General features: G+C 37.2%; 1 protein-coding gene across 2 annotated transcripts in view; it reads left to right on the forward strand.

The window, feature by feature from the left end:
• rnf213a (ring finger protein 213a) overlaps positions 1 to 24142 on the forward strand; it is a 65537-nt gene that overhangs the window by 15654 nt on the left and 25741 nt on the right. For both annotated transcript variants that reach the window (XM_067382858.1, XM_067382859.1), the window contains exons 17-47: positions 884 to 1006; positions 2066 to 2255; positions 2343 to 2516; positions 2599 to 2757; positions 2844 to 3436; positions 3543 to 3702; positions 3813 to 4030; positions 4113 to 4250; positions 6328 to 6492; positions 6583 to 7858; positions 8206 to 8387; positions 8486 to 8641; positions 8740 to 12342; positions 12842 to 12966; positions 13063 to 13158; positions 13246 to 13367; positions 13446 to 13577; positions 13669 to 13730; positions 13871 to 14024; positions 14125 to 14260; positions 14432 to 14623; positions 14807 to 14937; positions 15989 to 16146; positions 16248 to 16457; positions 16565 to 16752; positions 19566 to 19686; positions 19778 to 19878; positions 20585 to 20767; positions 20933 to 21099; positions 21185 to 21290; positions 23470 to 23584. In XM_067382858.1, the coding sequence (XP_067238959.1) occupies positions 884 to 1006; positions 2066 to 2255; positions 2343 to 2516; positions 2599 to 2757; positions 2844 to 3436; positions 3543 to 3702; positions 3813 to 4030; positions 4113 to 4250; positions 6328 to 6492; positions 6583 to 7858; positions 8206 to 8387; positions 8486 to 8641; positions 8740 to 12342; positions 12842 to 12966; positions 13063 to 13158; positions 13246 to 13367; positions 13446 to 13577; positions 13669 to 13730; positions 13871 to 14024; positions 14125 to 14260; positions 14432 to 14623; positions 14807 to 14937; positions 15989 to 16146; positions 16248 to 16457; positions 16565 to 16752; positions 19566 to 19686; positions 19778 to 19878; positions 20585 to 20767; positions 20933 to 21099; positions 21185 to 21290; positions 23470 to 23584 (9636 nt within the window). The remainder of the gene's footprint in view (positions 1 to 883; positions 1007 to 2065; positions 2256 to 2342; positions 2517 to 2598; positions 2758 to 2843; positions 3437 to 3542; positions 3703 to 3812; positions 4031 to 4112; positions 4251 to 6327; positions 6493 to 6582; positions 7859 to 8205; positions 8388 to 8485; positions 8642 to 8739; positions 12343 to 12841; positions 12967 to 13062; positions 13159 to 13245; positions 13368 to 13445; positions 13578 to 13668; positions 13731 to 13870; positions 14025 to 14124; positions 14261 to 14431; positions 14624 to 14806; positions 14938 to 15988; positions 16147 to 16247; positions 16458 to 16564; positions 16753 to 19565; positions 19687 to 19777; positions 19879 to 20584; positions 20768 to 20932; positions 21100 to 21184; positions 21291 to 23469; positions 23585 to 24142) is intronic.

The raw sequence follows: 24142 nt of genomic DNA on the forward strand, positions 1-24142 counted from the left end.
TAAAGATTTCATTGGGTCAGTCATTGCACTGATTGCCTACACAATGCTGAAATAATCATCCTACCCTAAACCATACTCTGTGTCTCGACTGGATCCATTTATTTATTTTGAACTTTATTTCTTTACATGTGACGTGATTGTGTTGACAAATTAAATCGGCTTCAGGCCGCGGTTTGTGTTAAAAAAAAATATTAAAGAGGAGTCGATTTCCCCTTAATGGAATGGAATTTGGAATCGACTCTCAATTCCCACTGCCTCGAAATCGAGGAATCGATTATTTTTGGAATCGATTCCCAGCCCTATCGTTTACAGTCTTAGGGAGACGCACGTTGTAAACAAAACAACCTTCGTAAACATGTCTACGGATTCAGAGGAAGACTTGCATTTTTTTGCTCAGCCATATTTATTTGAACCCGAATACACGAACGAAGAACTAAGAGCGATTGAAGAAGCTCCTACACAGCAGCAACCGCTGTCACAATCCTGCTGAGTCGTAAACGCGGATTGACATCAGACCCGGAAGAGAAGACAATAAAGTCGTTGTTTTTGTTATTTTTTGGACCAAAATGTATTTTCGATGCTTCAAAAAATTCTAACTAACCCACTGATGTCACATGGACTACTTTGATGATGTTTTTATAACCTTTATAACCGTACATACATTTTTTAATGGAGGGACAGAAAGTTCTCGGACTAAATCTAAAATATCTTAAACTGTGTTTCCGAAGATGAACGGAGGTCTTATGGGTTTGGAACGACATGAGGGTGAGTCATCAATAACATAATTTTCATTTTTGGGTGAACTTACCCTTTAAAATGTTGCAGAATTTGTTGTCACATCTTATTTATTTGTAAATAAGCAATTTGTTTTCACTCTTGTTAGGAAGATCAGCTGGATCAAATCGAGATTTATTGCTCAAAGATTAATGAACTTAACAACTCTCAGCCTTTTCTGGTGGGTAGCGTAGAAAAGTGTGCTCTCCAGGCTGTTACCACAATATGCCAGGTAAAGGTCTTTCACTTCATTCTCACTGACATCGGGTCATACATCATCACACACATATAGATTAAAACATTTAATAAAAAGAGATTTGGGCCAAAACCTAGCCCATTATTTCCCAGTTTTCTACCAGCAGAATTTAGTTGTGAATGCATGCTGGCTTGTAATGCTTAGTGTTAGGGGTGGGCAATATGGCCAAAATATAATATGAATGTGTATATGGAAAAGAATAGTTCACCAAAAAATGAAATTCACCAACCTCACATCGTTTCAAACACTTTTTTTTTTTTGTTGGAAGACAAATGTAGAAAAGTTTTTCTCTTTTGCATGCAGTTAGAATGAATTAGATCTTTCAAGCTTCAAAAAGGATGAAAAAAGCACCATAAAAGTATCAATAAAGTAGTCCATATGACTTGTGCAATATATTTCAGTCTTATGCATTCATAAGGAAACTTTGTGAGATGAACAGATCGAAATTTAAGTCATAATGTCAGGGATACTGTAAAAAGTCAGTTGGTCGCAGAGCAGTATTAGAGTGATAGTTCTCCCAGTTACTTTCCATACAATCAATAAATGAAAACACAGATAACACCTGTTGTGTTTGTATGAAACAAGGGCGCATGTCACTGCGTGATACGAGAGACATGAAACTAAAGTCGGTTTCAGTTACCCGGATGAGTGGTCTAATATGCAGCATTGCCATGGACAATGATCAATATTGGGAAATATCTGACCTCTGAATGCTGTAATTGACAAATAAGAATCATATAATCTAGAGAGCTGTGTAATAAAATATTTTACTTCACGATATGGAGGCCATTTGATGCGACGTGGAAACCATGTGACACGATGTGTAGTGAACGTGCCGTGTTCATTTGTGTGAACTATTATTTTCAAAAGTCATTAGGACATAGAGAAATTTAGTGTAGACTTTCCTTTTCTTTGGGAGTTATATGTTGGAGTACAGTGTTTAAAGTACACTGTTAAAACTTATGTTTCATGGATTTTAATAAAACAAAAGTATACTTAAGTTACTGTTAAGACTTTTTTTTTTTTTTTCAACAGAATAAATCTGAGGGGAAACTTTTTGAGAGATTAAATGAATACCGGATAAACTGGAAATTTGGAAAGCTTGTGTCTACCATCATCCTAAAGTCCTGGCCAAGAAATGAAGAAGGAACCTATCTTGAGGAAGAAGTTATTCTCAAACATCTTCTGGGGTGGACAGCAGCCAAAAATATCTTTCAGCTTCATGGTAGTTATATGGGTTCCCTCCACATGACATTTTATGTTTAAAGAACGAAACCGTATGACTGAGATAATATTTATGTTTTGGCTGCAGGTGCTGATGAAAAACTGATCGAACAGCTTTCTGAAGAAGCTAAAGAGAAATTAGCCATCGCAACATCATTATTCACAAACATTTTAAATCAACTTGTAACAGGGAAAATAAAGATAAAGCTACTCAATCTCATCCTAGAGAAGAGGAGTGCATTCTTTGAGCTGCTTAATTTAGGTAAAATACCTCGCATACTGTACCTTTTTTACCCTTTTAACATACTATAATGTGAGGAGCCATGACCCTATTGTTTTTCCAGAGTGTTTCCAGAGTTGTGAAAATGAACAATACAAGGACACCAACGCAATAAAGAGGCTTCTTCAGTCTAGACAAGAGGAGGTGAAGGCTATCAATCATGAGAGCGCATTGGTGGATGCTCTCATTACAATGTGCCACAGTCTAGAGGAGCATGTGATGGGTAAAAGCTGTCTAATGATCACCTGATGATAATAATAGATTGTTTTTATAGAGAGATGTTAATACTAAAGTTGTTGTGCTTTACAGTTGATTTTGACGGGTTGGAAGAAAAACACCATATTAACATTGATGAGATGGACCTGGACGAGTTCATGGATGTTCATTCATTAAATCAAATTCACTCTCCAGTGTCAAGAGTAGTCACCTACTTTGAGCTTGATGATGATGTTCGATCTATGGCAGAGGTCCTAAATATGTATAAAGACAGCTACATTTTCAAATCGTGTTGGATGAATGAGGCAAAAGAGTTTGCAGAGAGTGCCAATGAGGAGGAATTGGATATCACACTCGAAGATCTTAACAGAGAAATATTCAAACAATGTTATGATACATATGGAAAAATATACACTAGGCTGAAAGATGGTAGCATAACTTTTGATCAGGTTGATGTGACATTCAAAGCCTACAAGGGGAGATATGAAGAACTGGCAGCAGAAGTTGCAATCATGTGCAAACTGGACCACAGTGAGAACCAGCGCTGGATCCAGACAAGAATCCAGCAGATCGAGCAGTACCATGAGCTTCATCTGGCAGTAGAGTCAGCTCAGGTGGTCATGATGGTCAAAGAGACGCTTCACCTACAAGGAGACTTTCAAGTCTTGGAGAAGTTGCTTGTTACTGTAAGTCATCTAATTTTTGCCAATATGCTTACTGTTGTTAAATAAATGCATTTTGATTAAAATAAGTAAGGGATATGGTAAACCCATTAAGCTTTCTTCCCTTTAGACACAGTTGGATTTTAAAAGAGAGCGTCTTGACAGCATTGACAATGAGTTGATGCAGGCAAAAACTGTGCTTGTGGACATCACAGAGTCCCGTAGACTGTGCCTTCAGGAGCTTGGCTTCAGGAAGAATTTCGTTATGTGGGTTAAAGAGGCTCTTGAAGGTAAAAAAAAAAAAAAAAAAAAAAAGGTGTTTGAACTGGTAATTGAATGTGATTTCATTATTTCTAATGCTCATTTTTTAAGAAAATTTTATTCCTCTTTATCATTTCAGACATCAATGAGTTGAAAGTCTTTGTGGACTTGGCTTCCATCTCTGCCGGAGAGAATGATTTGGATGTGGATCGTGTGGCCTGTTTTCATGATGCAGTTCTTGGCTACTCCTCAATGCTCTATGATTTAAAGCCAGATGCTGACTTCAGACTTTTTAAAGATATGCTGAAAAAACTATGGAAAGCATTTGACAATGACCCCAACCTACCCAAAAAATTGGTAAGAGTATCTGCTAAAGTTGATAACCTAAGTAAGAAAAGATTCCTTATATTTTTGTCCAACAACGTTTTCTCTGTTTCAGTGTGACTCTGCAAGACACATAGAATGGTTGAAGACAGTCAAGGACAGCCATGGGTCAGTTGAACTGTCCTCTCTATCTCTGGCATCAGCTATCAACACAAATGGCATTTACATTATCAGTGCACAAAATCAAAAGAAGGTTTGTAATTAATGTTTTTCTGTTTGTTTTTAATTAGAGCAAGACAATATAAGAAGTACAGGGAAACATAGTACAAAATACAGAATTAATAGTGCAGTAGAAATAATTTTACAATAAACAAACAAGACCAAAACAAAAACACAGGCAACAAAGTTCAATTTAAATGTAGTTATGTGACGTGTAAGAGTATGTTATGTACATATATATGTATATAATATAACTCTCTATCTTGAATGTATATAATATAGTTTTATTTGAGAGAAAGAGAAGAGAAGAAAACAAATTTAGATAAAGAGATAATATAAATAAAGAAAATAATATTGAAAATTCTTAAAATAATCACAATATAATTAAGCACGTAAATTATAAAACAGAAGGGAGACTAAAAAAATTAATTAAATAAATGAATAAATTTAAAGGGGGAGTAAAAAAGAAATAATGATAATATTTTAAAAAAAAAATAAGAAAAGGAAAGAGCACATTAAAAATGAAAATAATATTACTGTTTGAGTTCAAATAGATATAGCACAGATGATGCGCACAGAAACTTTGAAATACTCATGAATACATCATTGTCCTGATAGACGATCCATCCATGGCCCATTATTGGATTTCTAGCAGAAGCAGTGAGGTTTTGAGATATATATCTATATAATTATATATATATATATATATATATATATATATATATAATATATATAAATTATTTTATTTATTTATTTTTTTTATCTGTTGGTATTTGATTGATACCATGTATCTGAACAAGATGTCCAGGACCTCCAGCAGAAAAATAGGCCCACAACATTAAAGATCCAGCAGTATATTTAACCGTTGATGGGGTACTTTTTATCCATGTGTGCACCAAACCCATCTGGTAGGTTTGCTGCCAAAAAGCTCTTTTTTTTTCACCTGACTATGGAACCTTTTTGAAGTTACAGTCTTGTCTGATAGCACAATATGCTGGAGACTGTTTCTGGATGAGAGCAGAGGATTTTTTGAAACCCTTCTGGACAACTTGTGTGGATGTGTTTGATCATTTTTTAGGCTTTCTGAGACTGCAGTTCTCCAGCTGTCATCCTTGGAGCGTCTTTGGCCACTCAAACTCACCTCCTCACCATGCATTAGGACGCTATAAACACATGTCCTCTTCCAGATAGATTTGTAATATCTTGATTGGAACTTCTTTTGGAATGCTTTAGCCATTTTCTTACAGGCATTTTCTATTTTGTGAAGCTCAACAATCTTTTGCTGCACATCAGTACTATATTCTTTGGTTTTACCCATTGTGATGAATGATTATGGGAATCTGACCTTTGTGTTTCCTCATGTTTATACTCCTGTCCAGCCTGTCATAAGTCATGGTTGGACAATTTCATGTTCATGATCATCATGTGCTAAAAAAATTTTTTAAATATGAATGGGAATGGGAATATACTTCAGAGATATTTTACTCATAAAAAATATTGGGGTGCCAAAAACTGTGGCCAGTGTGTTTTAGAGAAAATCATTTATTTCATCATTCTTTTGAAAGATTTGGTTTTTGCTAATTTTATTCATTAAAGATCAAAAGGATAAACAATGCAGATTTATTTTACAGTCATCTTTGATCATATTTACCAAGGGTGCCAATAATTATGAGCACAACTGTATTTGCTAATATTGTGCTGGATTTTCAACTAAAACCAGTTTAATATGGTAGGTGAGTTTTGGAACATGCTAACTGGTTTCTAGTTAGTCCAGCTGGTCAATCAACTGGAACTTGTATCATCATGGGCCTTCTTGGGTAAATCATGTTTTCCAAGCAAGTTCAAGCTTGTTTAGGCAATTGACATGCTGGACTATCAGCTAATAGTGACCTGGTCATCATGATCAAGAACAAATTAGGTGGGATCAAAAAGTGGTCATGCTGATTACTAATTTAATTACTACTAATTTAAACTTACACAGTTTCCTTTAGGAGCAATGACATGCCATATTAGCACAATGCTTATTATTAGCTGTCTTTATCATCATTGAATAGCCTAATTGATGCATATAATATTTTGGAAATATCAATCCATGAAATATTTTTTTTCAGTTATGCTTGGAAAATATTCTGAAGCTTCAAATTATGGAAGACCATGATGAGGGCTGTGAGACACGCATTTATTCTCTTGAAGACCTTAGGGATCTACAGAATAAACTGATGCTAATGTCTGGCAAAGGAGATCAGGGCCAGTGTGAAGTCGATCAATTCGCAGAGGTGATTTCCCTCTTTTTAGCTATTAGATTCTGTTATATTTCAGCATGGCTATTGTAACTAACCCTGAATTAACTTATTCCTTGTTTGCAGGTCTTTGCCAGTGTACAGAGGTTGGCCTCTGCATTTATTGATTTGTTTGTTGCTGGAAATCCATTGTTCAGACACTGGGAGGCAAATATCAACTGTAATAGTAAAGAAGCATGCATCATAATGGACTTCAACTTAGGGAGTGTTGTCAGTGCCATCGTGGTGGAAGGTGATGTCACAGAACAGTTGTTGGAAGTCTGTAAGAAAATGGAGAGCTGCCTACGCTTCTGGAAAGTTTTTATGGACAAACAGAGATCTCAGCATTACTACTTAAACTATTACACTGCAGAACAAGTAGTCTACATGTGCCGTCAGCTCAGCCAGAAAAATATGACTGAAATGGAAGATCAAGTTCTTATGATGCTCTCTTTTATCAAGCCTAATTGCTCCACTTCAGATTTGAGGCAGGCTTGGCACAGGCTTCAGTATGAAGTAATTAAGAAGGGTCCTGAGCAAAATGATGACTTAGACTTTCAAACTTTTGTTGAAGTCCCTAGTGTGATTGAGAATGATAGCATTGAAGAGCCATGCCCATTGTTTGATGACTGGGAAAGTCAATTGGGGCATGCTAATGGGTCTGAAAAGCTAGATGTGATTTGGAATGCTTACATGCGAGACATGAACAATTTTCTGCCAGACTCCCTTGATGTCAGAAGTTTTGGATATCTTCTTGAAATTTTGGCCAACAGTCCCAGTGAAGATGAGGATGATTGGTATTCACAGGATGAGAGACAAAGAAACATTCAGAGAGAACTTCCAAATGGAATGGCTCCTGGAAGACCAAATCTAATCATCTGCCCTTCTGAAGAAATTCTGATATCATGCATTTCAGTTTACATGAGCAGCAAGAATGAGCCTCTACCAACCTATGATGAAGTACTCCTCTGTAGTGCTTCCACTCCATATGAAGAAGTGGAACTTTTCCTCAGGCGCTGTCTCTCTTCTGGCTACAAGGGAAAGAAGATATACACAATGCTCTATGTGGACCAACTTACCTACGAAGTGAGCTACAAAGTGGAGCAATTTTTTCAGCATCAAACCACACAGAGCAGAAATGATTACAAGCTGGTGTTGGTCTGCAGCTCTAATAGAGAACATGCATATCTTCCTTCAGCTTTTAGTCAATTTAGATTGCACTTGATTCCTCAAGAACCAATGATCAGTATTCAGCGATACCTTGCTAGGCACTTCACAGTCCCAGCTGACATATCCAGTGCTGCTGCTGTGTTCAAAGACAGACAGTGTGTGGGAGTTGTATCCTCAAAAAGATCAGGAGTTGGTGAGTATACATTCAAGTATTGGATTTAAATTAGATTTCAGAATTCATGTTAGTTGGCTATATAAAGTACACTTACAGGAAACACAGAAAACAAAATCTCTTTTTTCTTTGCGTGTGTGTGTGCGTGTGTGTGTGTGTGTGTGTGTGTGTGTGTGTGTGTGTGTGTGTGTGTGTGTGTGTGTGTGTGTGTGTGTGTGTGTGTGTGTGTGTGTGTGTGTGTGTGTGTGTGTGTGTGTGTGTGTGTGTGTGTGTGTGTGTGTGTGTGTGTGTGTGTGTGTGTGTGTGAATGAATATAAATATTTAGCAAAATATGTAAGATGCAGAATTATATCTATGATTCATTCTAGGAAAATCACTTTACATTAAAAGAATGTATGAGAAACTGAAGAGTAACACCAAGAAGCCTTCACAGCTGAAGTGCATCAGGTTAATTGAACCAAGAGTTGATGAAAATGTCATCCTTCAGTCCTTGCTCAACAGCCCGAAGAAAAAAGAGCTTTCAGTCTATCATTTTGATGTCACCACCATGGTAGCTAGCAACCTGATTTTACTTTTATTTATTTAATTTGATGAATAAATAGAAATAAATGTTGCTACTGTTTTTCAGTATATTTTATATACTTGCAGGTAAAAAGAGGACTACATGAATTTCTGTTCAGGCTGTTGATCCTTGGATACCTCATGGACTCAGAAGGAAACATGTGGAAAAGCAGTAATAAGCACTTGTATGTCATCGAGATCCTGAGACCTGATGGCAGCACGTCACAAAATGACCAAAGAGCTGTAAGTAAATTGATATAAATTATTTCATTAAATCACATAGTAATTTTTGTCATTAATTAGACTAATGCCTCATGAATTTATTTGCATTTTCATGGTAGGGTGCAAAAGTTCCATCAGCTTTCTTGGATGTGTTTCCAAGTGTCTACTGCCGTCCACCCAAAGAGGTACTTGAGTTGGAAATGAGAATCCAGGAAGATCCATCAATAATTGAGGATGATGATCCCCTAATGGATGATCAAGAGTTCCGAAGTGAAGCCTATCAGCGGCCTTATCAGTACTTGCAACGTTTCTACAATGGTGTCAATTTGGATGCCTTCATGTACCAAGGAATTGAGGGCACTCATGTTGAATGCCTGCAGATGTTGTTTGTGTACTGCGGCATCATGGACCCTTCTTGGGCAGAGTTGCGGAATTTTGCTTGGTTCCTGAACTTACAACTTCAGGATTGTGAGAGATCGGTTTTCTGTGATGTTTCTTTCATAGGGGACACTCTGTTGGGATTCAAAAATTTTGTTGTTGATTTCATGATTCTCATGGCAAAGGATTTTGCCACTCCTTCACTTAGCATCTCTGATCAGAGTCCAGGGAGACTGCACAATGACCTTTCTTCTGCCAATGAAGAGGATCTAGCTCCCTTTAGAATAAGAAAACGATGGGAATCAGAACCGCATCCATACATTTTCTTCAATGATGACCATGAGTCCATGACATTCATTGGCTTTCATCTTCAGCCAAATGTACAGAATGGGATTGATGCTATTGATCCATCAACAAGCAGAGTGATCAAGCAGAACATCATGACCAAAGAGCTCTATGAGGGCCTTAAACTACAGAGGGTTCCTTTCAATCTCGATTTTGACCAGCTCCCAAGATGGGAAAAAATTGAGAGACTTTCCAGGGTGTTGGGAATACAGTGGCCTCTTGATCCAGATGAAACATATGAGCTCACCACAGACAACATATTGAAAATGTTGGCAATTCACATGCGCTTCCGCTGTGGGATTCCTGTTATAATCATGGGTGAGACAGGATGTGGGAAGACCAGGCTAATCAAATTCCTTTGTGAGATGCACAGAAGTGGAGTTGCCACCGATAACATGAAACTGGTCAAGGTTCATGGAGGAACAGGTTCAGACGTGATCTACACCAAAGTAAGAGAAGCAGAGGCCATGGCATTTAGAAACAAGCAGGATTATGGGTTTAACTCTGTGTTGTTTTTTGATGAAGCAAACACAACAGAGGCCATTAGCAGCATTAAGGAAATCCTCTGCGATAACACTGCTGATGGACAGCATTTGACAGGTGACACTGGCTTGCAAATCATTGCTGCTTGCAACCCATACAGAAAACACACAGATGTAATGATCAAGAGATTGGAGTCAGCTGGTTTGGGATACAGAGTTCGTGCTGAGGAAACAGATGAAAAACTTGGATCCATTCCACTTCGCCAGCTAGTATACAGAGTGCACGCTTTACCACCCAGCATGATTCCACTAGTTTGGGACTTTGGACAGCTCAATGATCGTACTGAGAAAATGTACATCAAGCAAATAGTCGAAAGGGTTGTTGAAACTCACTCAATCAGTTCAGATTACATCGAAACCATCACTGATGTTCTTTCAGCCTCACAGATGTATATGCGAACAAGACAGGATGAATGCAGTTTTGTGAGTCTGAGGGATGTAGAGCGATGCATGCAAGTTTTTAGCTGGTTCTACAAAAACTACCCAATGATACTCTCAGAGCTTGACCAGTTTGAGATTATTCAGCGGGCTGAGAGAAATGATCAACATCAGAGGAATACCGATGAAAGAAATCCAATTCTTTGGTCATTACTTATGGCCGTTGGTGTGTGTTACCACGCCTGCTTGGAGGATAAAGACAAATACCGAAAAAAAATTTGCAGGTACCTTCCAGAGACCTACAGCCCAGTGAAAGTGATGCAGGAGATCTCAGTTGTTCAGGATCTTTTTTTGAGTGGAGTTCCATTGGGTGACACCATTGCTCGAAACAATGCCTTGAAGGAAAATGTCTTCATGATGGTGATTTGCATTGAGCTACGAATACCTCTCTTTTTGGTTGGAAAACCTGGAAGTTCCAAGTCCTTGTCTAAAACTCTGGTTGCAGATGGCATGCAAGGCCAAGCAGCCCATTCAGATTTGTTTAGAAAACTAAAGCAGATCCATCTAGTTTCCTTTCAGTGCAGTCCTCATTCTACACCAGATGGGATCATCAATACATTCAAGCAATGTGCTCGTTTTCAGGAAGGCAAGAATCTAACAGAGTATGTCTCAGTGGTAGTGTTAGATGAGATAGGCTTGGCTGAAGATTCCCCGAAAATGCCTCTGAAAACTTTACATCCATTGCTGGAAGAGGGATGCATAGATGATCAGCCAGTACCCCACAAGAAGGTGGGATTCGTCGGTATCTCAAACTGGGCTTTGGACCCAGCCAAGATGAACAGAGGTATATTTGTTTCACGTGGCGATCCTGATGAAAAGGAATTGATTGAGAGTGCAAAAGGAATATGTTCCTCAGATGCCATGATCCTTGAAAGAGTGAGAGATTACTTTCAGCCATTTGCCCGCGCTTACCTGAACATTTGTAAGAAACAGGGGAGAGGTTTCTTTGGTCTTCGAGACTATTACAGCTTGATAAAGATGATGTTTGCTGTTGCCAAAGCTGCTGACCAGAAGCCTAGTGCAGAACAGATTGTGAAGGCTGTGCTAAGGAACTTCAGTGGCAAGGATAATGTGGATGCTGTCAAAGTTTTCACCAGCAGACTAAGTATCACTCAGAAACTTGAGAATATCTGTGCCATTGAGCTTGTTAGAGAGAACATCACAGCCATTGGCCAAGATGAGGAATGCAGATACCTGCTTGTTCTGACCAAAAACTATGCAGCCCTTCGGATTCTACAGCAGACGTTTTTTTCAGACCAATGCCAGCCAGAGATTATCTTTGGTTCAAGCTTTCCAAAAGACCAGGAGTATACTCAGATATGCCGTAACATTAACCGTGTTAAGGTTTGTATGGAAACTGGTCAAACCATTGTGCTCCTGAACTTGCAGAACTTGTACGAAAGCTTGTACGATGCTCTCAACCAATATTATGTTAGCCTTGGAGGTCAGAAATATGTGGATTTGGGTCTTGGAACGCACCGAGTCAAATGCAGAGTGCACAAGGATTTCAGGCTCATTGTCATTGAGGAGAAGGACGTCGTGTACAAGCAGTTTCCCATTCCACTGATCAACAGATTGGAGAAACATTATCTTGACATCAATACTGTACTAAAGAGTGAGCAAAAGGACCTTGTTGAGAAGCTTGAAGAATGGGTTCAGTTCTTCATTTCTGCTAGAAGCAAGCACTCAATTGCTCCCCAAGCACGTCGTTATCTTCCAGCTGATGCTTTCATTGGTTACCACTCGGACACATGTGCATCTGTTGTACTGCAAGTAACAGAGCAGCTCAAAGGGAAATTGGAGCTCTCTGATCCTAGAATCGTAGATGAGGCTAAATTGATCCTTTTGAACTGTGCAACACCAGATGCCGTGGTTCGGCTAGACTGCACTTCCCTCTCCAGTGTAGAAAGTGATCACTTGTCAAGGGTATACTTTGAAGAGCAGAAGCATAGCTCCCTTGCTGACTTCATCCTTTCTCACACACAGCAAGCAGGGCCTAGCCATGCTATTTTCACAGAGGTAAAGCAATACTTTCACTATTTATCTAGAATAGTGGTTCTAAATCAGGGGGCGACAAAATGGTTAAAACAAGCTTTAAAATAAGCCAGATAAGCTGAAAATCAAATGGATATTTCTTATTTTAATGAATTCCCTCAACAACTGTCATTTTTAAGGTCATGGAAAACCTGGATATATGACAGAACTTGTATAATATTTTAAAAAGTCATTTTTATTCTAGCGATGCCAAGATGTAAAATATTTTGTTGGGTACAAAACACCTGAGAAATTACTATTTGTGAGTAAAATATCATTCTAAAAAATAAAAGGGCAGCTTTGTCATTATAGCAGAAGTAATCGAAATATCTTAGTCTATATAAGTATAAAAGTATATAGGTGGGACTTTGGACCAAAAAAAAAAAGGTTGAGATCCACTACTCTAGAAACATCCATGACATTTCAGTCTTTATGAGAAAAAACATTGTGCACTAAACTTGTAGTCTTTTTCCTAATCCTTTAGGTAACTACCTTCTCAAGACTTCTGACTGCAGCTGAAACTGAACCTCTACAGAATGTGGTCCAAAATGTAGAGCTCCTCTCTCTACAGCAGTTTGACACAGAACACTCATTCCTAAAGAAAATCAAGTATTGTGCTCGCAAAATCACTACATTATATCACATCATAACAAAAAGCACACTTATTCTTAATGAAATTAATTAAAACCCTTTTTCTGTATTCAGGAATTATTTGGAAAACACTACCGGGGACAAGATACTTATCATCCAAACTGATTTTGATGAAGGCTCCCCAAATTTAAATGTCATTGCATCTGCGAAGTAAGTTGAATGTGGCTGGTGGCACATTTTGTTTGTTCAGCAAATGTAGTGAAAGTAGCATGATTTCAACTTGAAATATATTTCCAGGTATTCTTCTATCAATGAGATCAACAAATTCAGGAAAGAGGGCTATGGAAAGATTTTTATGTACTTCATCACTAAACTACCAAGAATGGATGGTGGAACTTCTTACGTTGGATTTCATGGCGGTAGGCTTAGTTTCATTGCATCATTGACCAACACCTGTTTTTTTTAATAGAAAATCTCATAAAGATTTTTTTAATAAGGCCCATGGAAGTCAGTCCACATCGATGACCTCAGAAAATCGAAAGATATGGTCTCTGATATAAAAGCCTTGCAGTGTCTGACCATCAGCCAGTTGTTTGAAGAGAAAGCAGAGAAAGTAGCTGAGCCTGAAGGTGAAGTCAGTTTATTTTCAAAATATCGAGAGTTCTCTTTAAGTGTTGATCAACATTCTAAAACAATCCAAATAATTTTTACTGCTTGCAGCTATGGAGGTTGAGGAACTGTACGAAGAAGAAGAAGAGAAGATGGAAGTAGAAGACAATACTGTGAGTCACAACCTCAACAACCGCAATGTATTTTCTGTACAGGACATTTGTGATGCTATTGCCAGCCTGTTGAGTTCAGTAAGCTTCTAAGTTGGGTCAGCAGGTCAAACTGTAGTTCTTCTTTTTTTTGTGCTCTTTAGGGCTGGGAGAATGTTTTGGACACCACAGCGCTGGTGCGTAGCTGTGTACAGAGTGCTGTTGGCATGCTAAGAGATCAGACAGAGGCAGGCACCCGCAGCACCAAGAGAGTGCAAATTCTGCTCATGCTCCTGGCTGACAATGAGACTCTACAAGGTGAGATTTATCTTTTATCTTTTTTTTTTGTGTGTGTATTTAAAGGTTTCATTAATTATTCTGTAAGGGGTTACTCATATTTAAATATTTATGTTACCAGCTGAATTTCTGAAAACATTAAAGAAGCGAATTTATTCTCTATTGATGGCTCATGATGAAAACACAATCTCTGCCAAGAGCTGGGTCTCCAAGGAAGCACTAAATATCGATGCCTTGCAAGAGGGTGGAACTTTTAGGTAAGTGTAAGAGAGAAGGTGTAAATTGCACAGTATTTTGGATTGTACTTCATGTTGACGTGGAACCTCGTTGGTTTGACTAGGCCTTATTAGGTCTTTGTGAAACTCTATACCTAATACCTAAAACCATTTCCTTTTCAATATTTGTTCATTTTTGTTTGTTTTTTTTAGACATGCCCTGTGGAGGCGAGTTCAAGCAGTAGTAACTCCCTTCTTGGCACAGCTTGTTTCAGTTATTGACCGTGACTGTAATCTAGACCTCTTGCTGGATACAAACTCTGAAGAATCCTTGAAGAAACTGTGGTTGAATATTTTTGGAGATGTCAAGTTACTGAATGTTCCTTACACAAGTGTGAAAAACAAGTATGTGATAATTATTTGATGTAAAGAAGCATTTTGTAAGCCTTTGGGTCTAAAAATCACATCACATACTGACAATGCATTGCTTAAGCCTTGGCGTCTACATTGCCACACATATATTGTACAGTACATTTCTGGTTTTAAAGCAATGCCATTAGTATAACGGAAAACACTCCATCTTAACAGCTCAGAGATGAAGACGATCTTGGTTCAGAACTACATTGCAGTTGACAGGAACATGGGATGCACCATGCCTTTCAGCTGGAGAATTAAAGATTGTCTAGAGGACCTCTGGGTACATGCCTTGCAGCGAGAAGGTATTTTTTTATGCTACCTGTATGTTTTTTTTCCTTGAGCAATCATGCTTACATTAATGTGGTTAATGTGGTCACTGCCATACCTTGGCTGCCTGGTCAAGTCAATGTAACTTATATAATTTAATTCATTGCAGGCAGGATTAACAAAGTTATATTACTATGTGTAACATTATAATTTGTATTTTTAAATAAAACAGAAATAAATTAAAGCGATCTGGTTCTTATATTAGTGTCTTGTAAAATCAACGGCGCTGCCAATGTGTCTATTCACAACGTGATTTTGCAGCGTTGAATATTTTATCTCCGGAATTTCTGTTGAAAATAATGACCAATCAGAAGTGTTTAAGTTACCGGTTGTCCTAACCAGCCGCAATGATGGCACGCAACAATTCTATTTTAGAAATGGTTTCTATTTTTTGCAAAGTCGCGGCTGGAACAATGACACAAAGTATGGCAATGATAATCTCAGGTAATGTTTGTGCTTTATTTAATGTTAAAAGCATGTTACATGACTTTGAATATCATTTTGTGCTCCCAGCTTTGTAGCTGTATTAAAAGCAATGGATAATTCACCTCAGATCTTGAAATTAAACAAATGGAAGCAAGAATGTTCAAACTGTGAACAAACAAGTGTATACTATGACAAGGATTGTTTTAGTAGCTCAGTATGTATTTTTATTAATGTTTAAATGGTGTAATATTTGTGAATTTGATTATGTACAAATGCTGCCAGAGCCCTCCCACACTGATCTGATTGGCTGTGGTATTTGATTGATTGACTTTTAGTTTTACAAATGAGGACAATCTTTATAAGATGAACAAAAATACTTTTGCTAATTATAAAACTTATATTATCGACTTTTTTATTTTTTTTATTTTATATTTAGCTTTGAAGTGCTGGAAAAAGTGTGTACAAGTTTGGAATAAGATTGGTTAATGTCATCAAGGTCTGCCATACCCTGGCTTTTGGTGAAACGACTCCACTGCATTTTATTTACAGTTCAAAGGAAAAAGTAAACAATATAAGTTGTCTTTGCATTTCTGTCAACAGGACACACACTTAAGCAATTTGAAGAGTTCTTTTGGAAGACCCCCTTGGGCAGGTACATCTCTGAAGCATCCCAAGCGATGCAAATGGAGTTTTTCCACAGGTATCTCCAGGATTTCGTCTCCATGACCATGAATGTGATATCGGAGGTTGATCTCGAGGTGACTTTTTTTTTACCTGCCCCATCATCTGCACATCCAAGCACATACACTTGTTCATGTGTTGATATATTGATGATTGTGCATCTGTTTTTACATTGTAGCTCTTATGTGGAGCCCTTACTTGTGGTGTAAATGAGCTTAGAGATGAGCAGGAAGCACAAGAGAGTGAAGTCATTTCTCTGCCATGGGTTCATGCTGCCTACCATTATTTCAAGAACCGAATACAGAACCTCTACAGGATGATCAGTTTACAGCCTCAGATAGCTCAGATGCTCCAAGATAACAGATGTGCAAGAGAGGGCAAAGAACTTGTAAGTGCTTGCAACTTTCTTCTGTTTGCATGAAATAAGTATTTCAGGGCCTGGATGTGGATGTTCTACTATGATTACTTCCCTCTGGCTGAATTTCTGTTTCTCAGGTGTTAGATGTGTATGCTGCTATGGCCTGTATTGAATACCTGGAGCCCCAGACTCTAGATGGAGATGTTCAAAGTCTGGCCTGGCTTAGACGTGTAAAAAAGCTACAGGTGCCAATTGAGCTGGTCTGCTGTGAGGAAAGCGTACGCCACTATAAAGAGAAAAGCAAACAGATGGTCACCCTCATTCAGTGAGTTATGAATTCTAAATTTGTCATATCATCGTTATTTTTACAAGTAACATGTTGTCTGTACATTTTTATTATATTTATAGCATGATAGCACCTACTGTTCTGTTCTCAGTCCACTGGTGTGGCTCTGTACCTATTCAGTAGGTACTTTAGATCAATGGTTCTCAGCCTTTTTGAATTTGAGGCCTTCTGTTTTTCACAATGATATTTGGCCGCTTTTCCCCCAATGTTTGTGAAATATATTTCCTCTGGTACATCTGCTGTAATGAAAACTTTAATCTAAAAATGTTAATCTATCGATATTCATAAATGTCCATTCAATTTTAGAAGTTTTTAAGGGCTGATTTTTCCTCAGGATTCCCACTCATTTTAACAAATTAATTTGCATGACCTTTTTCAGTTGTTCTTGATTTTCTGGATAAGAATTAAGAATAAGGATATTTAAAGCTGCAGTCCATAAGTTTTGCCTCTTTGTCGCCATCCCTGTTTGAAACCTGCAATTGCAGTTATTTGCGGAATTATCATCTTTACGTGCGTTGTGCTTCGGCACGGCTCCTCACCACGGATTAATCAAATTTTTACTGTCAGTCACCACTAGAAATGCCGATATTCGGTAATGTGATATATCATGATAATGAATATGCACAATATTGTTATCGTGGTACTTTTAATATTTAAAGACTTAATAAGCTGTTTATTTTCAAACTTAAACATTTTTATATTTTAATCTGGACTACAACATGCCCAAATGATTAGAAATGTTCTGATTATTTGTTATTGTTCAGTAAAACTTTGAGACATGTTAACTTAATTAGTTAACATGTTAAGTCATTACCAAACTGACAATGAAAAATACTTATAAATCATTAATTAATCTTAGTTACTGTTTAATAACATTACTAAAATCAAAATAACTTATTTAATGGACCTGAGATAAAACTAACAATGATCAGTTGTATTTCTTATCTAACATTAACAAAAATTTAATTTAATATTAATTTCTGTAACAAATGCAGATATCTTAGTTAATGCATTAAATAACGAGAGCTTAATTCTTTTGCACTTTAATCGGTTTGAAAATTTTACTTTATATATTTGTGATTTGTATTATTGTATTTTAACATTCAGAGTTCTTTTTGTTTTTACAAAAAGAGTTCTTAACCTGTTATACTATGACAACACTTATTTCAATATTGTGATAATACCATATACCATGATAAAAGCTTCAGCAGTTAATCGCAACATGAAAATATGATACCGTCACATGCCTAGTCACCACATGGTGTGGATACTGTACTTCAGAATCACAGATTCTACGTCTTGGAAGTATGACCAAAATAAGAATTTTCACCAGAAAATGTCATCTGAACAAGTAACATGTCTGCCACTTTTGATCTGACCAACAGAAAAAAAAAAGCATAACAATAAATCCCACTGCCAATGGTGACGGACTGTTGCTTTAAAATATTTTATCGGGTAAAAAATATTTTTAGAGTTTGGCATAACTAGAAATGTGTAAAATGCCCATGGAGTTTTAATATTTTATTAATTTACATGACTTGTCTAGAAATCACACCTTTAAAATTAGTCCCATATATCCTGGTTTTCCAAGACTGTGGAAAGCCTTTTTCTTATCTTTTTTTTAAAGGAAAAAGTAGCAGTTAAAGGGGTGAAATAAAAGAAGAAATATCTTGATTTTTAGTTGTTTTCGCTTATTGTAATACTTGTATTTTAAATCATTTTAAGTCATCTTGAGGCACCCTTGGACGTTTGCTGGGTCCATGTGACTGCAGTGGTTCAAAGCTTAATGTTATGAAGTGATGAGAATACTCATTGTGCACAAAACCAAAACAAAAATAACAACTCTCAACTAGGGCTGGGCGATGTATCGAATGCTTTTGTCACGCGCATTTCTTCAGTAAAGCCGGTTCCCTGATTACCGCTAAATCGCCATCACCTGCTTTCAAATGAAGCGGCATTTAATAGACAGAGCCGTAGTTCACTGATAAGACACGCAATATCGCGTTCAATATCGATATGTATCGCCGTACTCTCAACAATTTTTCCTCTTCCCTGTCAGTCTTTTACTCGGTGAACGCAGTTCCGTGTAACTTCCGTGTTTATGTCAGAACGCAGACTCCGTATTGGTCGACGCTGTACAGGTGAGCAGCACAATGCATGCGTGTGATGCTGACACAGGAGCCAGCCAATTATGAGCCAGCGTTCTGACGTAGAACCAGAAGTGCTGCACTGTGATTGCTATGTCAACAGTGAAGGATACTGACAGAGAAGAGAAGAGATTGTTAAAGTCATTATTTTTGTTTGTTTTTTTCACACAAAAAGTATTCTTGTCGCTTAATAACATTAAGTTTGAACCACTGTAGTCACATGGACTATTTTAAAAATGTCTTTACTACCCTTCTCAGTCTATTGGAGGCCAGAAAACTAAAAAAGCAATATCAAAGTGGTTAGGGCCATCGAACCAAATTCTGATGTAAATATAGGTTATATAATATTTATATGTTGTGTTTGTGTGAGTGTGTGTGTATTATAATGCATTTTCTTCAATTCTATTCTGAATTTCACTTCTTCTGCCATAGATTCAAATTTGAATTACAATTCTGTATCCTGTTTTCTACCTTTTTTGGGAATTGAATTGGAATTCTCAAGGCGTTCAGAGTTTAGTTCTGAATGACACACAACTCATGTGCACAGTGCTGGCTTCTCTGCATATAAAACTCAGATCATTTACTGTACATTGTAATAATATTATCAAATATGATCATTTGCATCACTGTATTATTAAATTTCAGACATGGCTGGCGGCGCATTTACTCTCTAGCCTTGTTTGTGGAGCACATGCTGCTGGGTGTTGGAGATGTGCAATTGAAACTCAGGCCACTGGTTTTGGAGCATACTCGACGCCTAGCAACAGTAAGTAACCTTATAGGTAGTAGAGTAACCTTGAAAATAGTTCCTTCAGCAGTTTAATTTTAGCTTATCAATACTTATCTGTTTGCTAAAGGTCCTAGAGAAGAACTCAGACCTCAAAAAGAAGCAGCCGTTTGAGGCAGTGATCACCGTACTCAAAGCCTGCAAAGATGAAGCATCTCAGAGCATTTTTAGGTTTGAATTGATATTAGTTATACTTTTTTTTTTTTTTTTTTTTTTAACAAAGTGTTTAGTAAAAGGCTATAGGATTGTGTATAGGATTTGTCACTAGCTATGGACACCCTTTGCTTCAATAGGAATTAAATCATTCCAGTTGATAAATTCAAATATAGTGTTTACTTGAACGCTAAATAAAGTGATCAGGTTGATTTGTGCGTTTGTCACAAGCTTCAAATAAGAATTGATCTGTTGACTTGCAAACTGCACGAATATACAGAGTTTCCCACAAGATCTGCATACTGACCATCCTCCTATCATCCTCCTTTTCTTTTAAAAAGCAGACTTAATATTTATCTATTTTGGATCGACGTGCACACAAAGATTTGTGCCGCGTGCTTATATTTATCAAGCAGTAATAACATCCCTTCCTGTGCAAGAAATGTATAAAAATCTTGAAGCATGGGATGATGCTGTGCTGCAGCACTTCACAGATGATGAGTGGAAGGAGAATTCCAGTTTCGGTTTTCAATCTGATCAAGTGTTTACATGTCCTATCGAACAGATGAGAAAAGGTTTAAACCAATGCCAACAATCCGGATGAAATTTCAGTTAGATTTGGCCAGTTCATTCCAATTGACGTGGTTATATGTGACTTTTATTGGTTCGATTACAAACAAATTATTAGGATCCATGTAAATGAAGTTACTGATTGTTTACCCAGGTTTGGCATTCAGCTTTGCCCAGTGTGCATGGGAGACCCTCGAGACCCTTTGAGTCTTCCCTGTGACCACATCTACTGCCTAATTTGCATCAAACAGTGGCTGGTGCCCGGTCAGATGCATTGCCCTCTGTGTGTACAAGAAGTGCCTGAAAACTTTGAGCTCAAGGCCTCTGAGGAAATACGGTAATCTAATAATTGTCTGTTATACACACCATAAAACACTGTGCTAAATAGTTGTGCTTTATCTTTCTTTTTGCCTCTCTCCTTCTCTCTCTCTTCTCTCTCTCTCTCTCTCTCTCTCTCTCTCTCCATCAGTCTAAAAGATTGTGTGCTTTTTTTGGTCATTAGGGGTCTCATCAAACAAAATGCATCGTTCAGAATGCGATGTAATGCTTTCTTCATTGATCTGGTGTCCACTGTGTGCTTCAAAGACAACACTCCTCCCAGCAATGACATCATACTCCATCTGTTGTCCCTGCTGATGGTAGAGGCCTGTTCGCTCCCTCAAATCAGAGGTACATCTGTTTATGTATGTGTGTGGAGGACAAGATTCTGCTTAGAATCAATAAATGATCAGAACATTGTTCCTCATGCTCTCAGGGCAAGATCGGAGGTTCTTGACTAAGGCTCTTTCTCCCTTCGATGACTCTGTGGATAAAAATCCAGTGGTGCGTTCAGTGGTGCTGAAACTCCTACTCAAGTACAGGTGAGTTCAGGGCTTATTGGTGATTTATGATTACTATATTAACTTGTTTAATATATTGAAAAATATACAGAATAATATATTTTGTTAATATATTACAATATATTTGATAATAAATAAGGAATGGCCACTTTTCATATATTGAAAAATATGTGACAGTATATTTACTGTTACACTAATGTGTATGCAAGTGAGTTTTTAAGTATTTGAGTTGAGTTTATGAGGAAGTTGTGTTGGTGTTACTTAAGAGTACATGTTGAAAGCATGTAAAGTCTAATTGGTCAAACACAAATTAGTTGATTTTAAAAATTCTGATGCTTGCCTTTTTTCTTTTTTTTTTTTAGCTAAACATGGGCAGTATATTTTACACTGAAACTGAGCAAAACCTTGTGAAATTTAAGGCAATCAAAGTTACAAGTTCATATAAAGACATACAAGAGTGTTGGGACAAAGATAGACTGCTTAGTGTGTTTGCTTTAATTGGGCTCTTGACCGTTCACTTTTTAATGTTAGTTTTTTCTCTGGCTGCTATAATGTTAGGTACATTTGCTATGGCAAAGAAGGCCAAGAAAAACTCAGGGGATAATCTGTTGGTTATTTACTGATGGTGACATCACTTATCACTAATAAAAAGTGCATTAAGTCATCAAAGCTGCTGTCCATAAGATTTGCCTTTCTGTCGCCATCTCTGTTTGAAACCTGCAACTGCAGTTATATGCGGAATTATTATCGTAAGTGTGTTGTGCATCGGCCCAGCTGCTCAGCGTGGATGAATCTAATGTTTGTTATCAGTCACCACATCGTGGATACTGTACTTCGGAATCACAGATTCTACGTCTTCGAAGTATGACCAAAATATGAATTTTCACCAGAAAATATCTGAACAAGTAAGTAATGTTCTGCCACTTTTGTTCTGACCAACTAAGGAAAACCGTATTAGGCCTACAATAAATTGTGCTGCCAGTGGTGATTAAATCTGACAATCGCTTAGCGTGGATCACGTCAAACCATGCAAATTATTATTACTGTTATACTTTGTTCTCAAATTGTTAATGTTAACAACATCAGCAATGCGTGACTATGTGTATTGAGTGTGTGTTAGAGTTACCTGAAGATTTCCATTTCTGTAGCCACTCCTCAGTCCGAAGACTTTTGCTTTTGATTGTGGGTTAACCTCCAGTTGTCAATGATGATTGTCATTTGGACCTATCTGGATTACAAAACTTAAAATTATAAGTTTAATTATTTCAGCTGCTGTGAGAAAAGGCTATGATCCGCTACCAGTAGCATCCTATATGCATAGTCTACTAGCAGGGACTCCTTCCTTTTTGTTTACAGACGCGATGTAATGATGCAAAGATAAATGGCTGCATGCTTGAATTTCCCTCGGAAATCCACCAGTACCAATTTTATTATAAAACATTGTTACAAGCTTACTGTTGTGAATCGGGTTAAGGTAAGGAGATAGTTTTGAACACTGCCTGGTTATGTACTTGTTCAAAAATTGATTTTGGTTCATTTTTAACAAAAAAAAGTTATTGACTGCAGCTTTAAATAATTTTAAATATTGCTCTACCAACCCTGTAATACTGAGAGCCAACAGTGTTGTTTCCACAAATATTTTTTCCTCCAAACATTTTGAACTGCTGTGTTATTTAGACACACACAGACATCAAGAATCAGCATATGAATCTCAACAACGATGACTTTCTTCATGCTGCAATGCATTCTAGGAACTAGAAACTCATCCGTGGCTCCCAGAATTGACATGTCACTGTTGTTGAAATTCATATGATGTCTGTGTGTCTAAATGCCTTACAGACACACAGTTACAGCAGCCAGAGAAAAGCTAACATTAAAAAGTAAAGGGTCAAGAGCTTAACTAAAGCAAACACTTCAAATGACACAGTCTATTGTTGTCCCAACACCTTTGAATGTCTTTGTATTAACAACTTATAACTTTGAGTAAAACATGTATATAAAAATATATTGTCACATATTTTTCAATATATGTAAAGCAGCAATTTCTTATGTATAATTTAATATATTTGAATATATAACCCAATATAACATTCCGTATATTTTTCAACAATAAATATATGGAAATATATTTTCTTTGCGTAAAGGTACCCTTCTTACGCATTTATTATTATATAATAATTTTTGTCTTCTCCTATTTCAGCTTTGATGATGTGAAGCACTATCTTCAGCGGCATCTGACAGAAGTTGAGCAAAGTAACATCATAGAGGAAACTGATAAAACTGAACTTTATTCCTTGTACATAAACTGTTTGGAGGTGTGTATATCACTGCCCTCACTACAGGGTTCCTATGCGGTTTGGAAAAGTATGGAATTTGATTTGAGTAATTTCCAGGTCTGGAAAAGTATGGAAAAATATTTGTGTTTCCAGACTATTGCCTTTATTCAGTTTTCTAATTTATTATACCTGCAAACTAGTCACTTTTGTGGTTTTCGGGGTGAGTGAGTGTGTGTCACAAGATTCTCATAAGAATTGCAAATGGAATACTTTCCCATACACTAGAGTGAGTCACGATCGTTCTTGGTGCTCTGTGGCGTGATAGATCGCTGTAGCGCTCGTGAACCAGCCATCTCTTCGGCTTTACTAGTTACAACACAAAATAAACATGATTGAACATCCGAAGGTATGTTGAAAGATACAGTACAACTTACCGAAATCTGTATCATGTCACATGCAATCAATTAATCAGTGTTTCAATCTCAGAAAGGCGTCAATAAAACAGCTTGTAAAAATGTCACATTTAGCCTACCTCAGAAAAGCCTTTCAATGTCCAAAAACACATTATTCAGCTACAAAAATGAACTTTGAGAGGAG

This window comes from Chanodichthys erythropterus, chromosome 3 (assembly GCF_024489055.1).
Source record: "Chanodichthys erythropterus isolate Z2021 chromosome 3, ASM2448905v1, whole genome shotgun sequence".
In the NCBI taxonomy this organism is placed as follows: Eukaryota; Metazoa; Chordata; class Actinopteri; order Cypriniformes; family Xenocyprididae; genus Chanodichthys; species Chanodichthys erythropterus.